General features: G+C 40.3%; 1 protein-coding gene across 1 annotated transcript in view; it reads right to left on the bottom strand.

The window, feature by feature from the left end:
- Positions 1-2,326: 2,326 nt before the first annotated feature.
- The window catches only part of aqp10a (aquaporin 10a), a 3,582-nt gene continuing 1,430 nt past the window's right edge, over positions 2,327-4,478 (bottom strand). The window contains exons 2-6 of the mRNA XM_053432552.1: positions 4,225-4,351; positions 3,855-3,992; positions 3,621-3,739; positions 3,321-3,538; positions 2,327-2,605 (exon numbers count right to left, since the gene is read on the bottom strand). Coding sequence (XP_053288527.1) covers positions 2,395-2,605; positions 3,321-3,538; positions 3,621-3,739; positions 3,855-3,992; positions 4,225-4,351 — 813 coding nt within the window. The 3' untranslated portion in view covers positions 2,327-2,394. The remainder of the gene's footprint in view (positions 2,606-3,320; positions 3,539-3,620; positions 3,740-3,854; positions 3,993-4,224; positions 4,352-4,478) is intronic.

Here is a 4,478-nt window from a genome sequence, read left to right as displayed (position 1 = left end):
AGAAGCGCGAGAGGAGGGGGAGGTAGAGAGGGAGGAGCCGCATCCTCCCTTCACCTTCTCCACCTCCATCTGAAGCTCTGCCCTCAAGACCTAAACCTAAAGTCATTGAGGAGGTTATCCTCAACGTCTCATCCATCCATTCAATTAAAGCTGTGGTGGCTTTGCTCTGTTTTTATGACTTTGTTTATTAAATATCTTGAACAGCTGATTTAACAGACACTTTGCCATGTGCTTTTTGGTTTGTGTCATACCGCCCCCTAATGTTTAGTCAGCGTAATATCATCCAACATCTGTAGGCTGATCAAGGTCTCAACATCTGCAGGCATCTGTCCCTGTTGCACACTTTACTCACAGGCCGACGTCCAGATGTGAACTTGGGTGCAGATTGACAACAATACAATTTCAATCATTTCACACAATCTTATTAATATCGTGGACCCTTTGTCTCCATGGTTCTATTCTATACTATTCTTTATTATTCTATATTCATCACTAGAGCAATTTTTGTAAGTTCCAATTCATCATAATAATGTGTTTTATTGACTAAAAGAATAATGCAATGATGTGGTGTGTGAGCATTAACTGTATAATTCCAACCTTTGTGACTCAGAGGGAGATTTATGGGTATTGGGGTTACATCCAAAATAAAAGACAGCCATAGGGAAAAGCAGACTGTCTCAGATTGTTTGAATTTTATTTTTTTCCTCGATTTTCTGTATTTTTGTCTAATAATCCCTGAAGGTGTGAAATCTTGTGAAAATCCTCTAGAGCAGCGAATGCTATTTAGATGGCAGAGATCTTTATAAGCTCTTATTAAGGATGGATGAAGCAAAGATGTTTAAAATACATATCCCTCAGCATGAAGAAATAAGTGTTTAAAGAGGAAAACAGATGGAAAATAAAGAGGTTGGAGAACGTCCTTAGATCAGATAAGATTACTTCATGGGAAAAGTATCTTATCTGATTACCATGTAACCCATTATGACCCTATAGTATGTCATAAAGGACCAGACAATCAAATTCTTCTCTTAAGCTTGCTGTAAATGTTGCCTTTTGACATTATAATGTATGTATGTCACAATCAAAAATGGTTAAGAACAAAACTAAAGATGTATCATTTTGCCCAGAAAATGTGGCACATTTGAAGAATAGTGGAATAGCCAAATCTACCTTGTTACATATAGAGCTTTGCATTTGGCCGCCATATTGTCATTTTCTGAAAAGGCACATTTGTCTTCTTGTGGGAACATGTGAAAGAATCAACAAAAGGCCCTTAAGGTCAATGTGTTGTCCTTTTTTAGATTTCCTGCCTTGTAATTGGACGTGAATTGATGTCTAGCTTGGGACAGAGCCACAATTTAATAGAGTCTTGACCTTTGTGAACGCTCCTCAAAGGCTCAAAGACAACCTTACTCTGTAATCAACCTATTCCACGAGCTTCTCCCGAGAGACTCAAGAGACCAAAGCAATCTAACTCTCTGATGAAGGGATAATCATGATGGAGACCTGTGTGTCCCTCACCTTCTTCTCCACACATATAATACACATCTTAGACTTAGAAGAACAAAGACAAGTGTTAAGAATCCGGTTGGACAATAGAAACCGTGGCACAGTTTCCTTCTCTCTCTCCAAAACATTATAAATGTTGTAAGTGTAACTAATATGATCAGTATTAATAATAATCGACTTAAGCACATTAAGATGTTTTTCATGCACCAATTGCTACAGAAAAAAACAATTTAAAACCAAGTATTGTTTATTTCCCATTACAAACCACAAGAACACTGTAGGAAGAATGTCAAGTTCATGGATTTCTTTTAACAAAATAGATATTTGGTGTCATGTGAATGTCACAGAATTTGATTTGAAAGCACAAAACATGCAGATAATCACATCAGCAGATACCAGCGGAAGAAGGTGGAAATATTTCACGTCTTACGCAGAATCTGATGAAAATTGAATGATACAGTTGGAAGCTCTACAAACCTAGTGATAGAACTGTATAGTCACTTGGGACAGCCTCGCAGAAACACATCTATAATTCACACCATACATTTTAGCACAAAAACACACACTTAACACTGACGGTTGAACTCAGCTGAATAAAATTGCACTTAATGGAGACATTGATGGATTGTTTCCCAGAGTTAATCAGTTCAATGATCCTATAGACATGTTATAAAAAGTAAAAACAATGCAGTAGTATAATTCACTGAGAAGAAAGTGAAATTTTTTACACAAAAACATCAGTATTATTTCACAATCAGCATCTCTTTCAGCTGCCTCTGCCTCCACTGGCTGTGTTTTAGAAGCTAGCTTGTTAACCACCAGGTTGCTGTCGTTGGTCAGCAGTGCTTGTGTCATACTGGGCAAATGTTTTTTATTCAGTAACACTTATAAATGTGCGGATTTGATATCAAATCCATGTTCCCATGTTGTGTCTTCCTGCTTGCATTTGTCACTGATGGTAGAGATGGTGGAGTGGTTCTCCAGGTCGTCTGGGTCAGGCAGGTGCATGTGGATGAAGATCGTATACATGAAACTTCCTAAAACACCACCGATGAGTGGGGCCACCAGAGGAACCCAGAACCAATAGTTGTAACATCTGGAGAACAGACAGATTGACCCAGATTAACAGGAGAGCTACGTGTCTGGTTATTATCAGATATTGCACAAATCACTATATATTTCTGTCAAATACTTTATTACAAATTATTGTGTTATTTAACCAAAAAGCTATGCAAAGGCAGTCTTAGCCTCCTATGGCCTTTTTGTTTTTGCACATCTACTGTATGCTTCAGTCCCAGCGCTCCTACAACTAAAGAAAATAATGGGGCTGGCTGTTGGAGATAACTGATCATCTCTCTCAGTTAATTCAGTCCGAATGGGAGCGAAAGGTTAAAAAATATTCAACTTTATATTTATCAGGTGACCAGGAACACATCTCCAGTCGGATGATAAACCTTATTCTGTCTGGGGGATAGACAAAGGTCAAAACAGATGAAATGCTGCTGGTCTGTCAGCTTGTTTTTATTTTTGTTCTGCCTCCTAGTGGGCAAGAATCAATTAATGTAGCTTTAAATAGATTAGATAAAGTACAAAGTTTGTTCCCCACTCGGGAAAAGGCCATTTGATCGCAAGATTATATAGAGCGACAAGTTGTTTTATGGAAGAAACAGCATATTATCATCAGCTGTTCTGACATCATCCCGCAGGAAACAGCTCTGAAGTCTGATAACCTCTGACAGATGTGATAAACATGGGGGGGGGGTATACCTGTGCACATACATGAGCAGTGTTTTTGTCAGATAGACACTTACGTGAAGACCTCAGTGCCCCAGCCTGCAGTCAGCGTGAGGAGGCGCGGCCCTAAGTCTCGAGCAGGATTTATTGCAGCGCCGCAGTTCCCTGACATTGACACGGAGATCCCCAGGACAATCACCGCCACTATAGCAGGAATTAACTCTGTGGGAGCGGGGGTGTTCCTCTTCTCATTCAAACACAGGATGCACAACATCAGCATGCCGGTGCCCACTACCTGAAGTCACATGTACAAATAGCAATGATGAGTTGAACAGCTGTTGAAGTACGACCCTACAGTTCACTCACTCCCAACTGACCTGATCAAGGAAAGTTCCACCCAAAGACATGTATTCTGCAGGATAGGTGGCAAATATAGATGCTGTCTCATTTGGACCGTATACCGTCAGAACTCCTCCACTAAAATCCATTATAGCCTCTGAGAAAGGAAAGGAATCAATGACAAGAAGCAAACATCAAACAAACCAGATGCAGACTTGTAAGTATATAGAGTACATTGATGATACTTGTATTTGAAATGCTTTAACACGAACCATAATAAACTAGGAAGACAAGCCCTGATGCCATATACGCCCCCAGCAGCTGGGAGAGGGAATAGGGCAGCAGCCGTCCCCAGGGCACTTGGCCCAACACACAGAAACTCAGGGTCACAGCCGGGTTCAGATGAGCACCTGCAGGATGAGAAGGAGCGGAGAGAAATGAGAAAGAGTGTCAGTCGAAAGAGGAGTTTTGGGTCCAGTGAGAGTCAAAGAAAACCATATAGTTCGGATCAGGGAATGTCTGCAGTGGACATTGTTAACCAGAGTGTGGGTCGGATCTTTTACTTTAACTGTGAGGTAAAAAAATCTTTAAAATAGCATGTATAAGTATCATAATGTTAATGTCCATTTTAGCCGTTTTTACCAGTTATGCCCTTGGTGAGGTACATGGCCGACATGACGCCCACAGAGAACGCCATGTTGACCGACAGAAACTGGCCTTTAGTTTCCCTGCTGGTCTTCACCTGAGCAGCAGCCGCGCAGCCAAAGAGCTGAGATTCAAACGACAGATGGTAGGAGGAATTAAATATTCAGTTGAACAATAAATAATCCTCCAATATAAAAGAAAATACATTCTCTAAAGTGTCTGATTTGCAATTGACGATTATTAATCACAGA

The sequence above is a fragment of the Pleuronectes platessa genome, chromosome 10 (genome assembly GCF_947347685.1).
Source record: "Pleuronectes platessa chromosome 10, fPlePla1.1, whole genome shotgun sequence".
Taxonomy (NCBI): domain Eukaryota; kingdom Metazoa; phylum Chordata; class Actinopteri; order Pleuronectiformes; family Pleuronectidae; genus Pleuronectes; species Pleuronectes platessa.
Note: the sequence above shows the minus strand (reverse complement) of the source record. Positions and strands in the feature narration are given on the sequence as shown.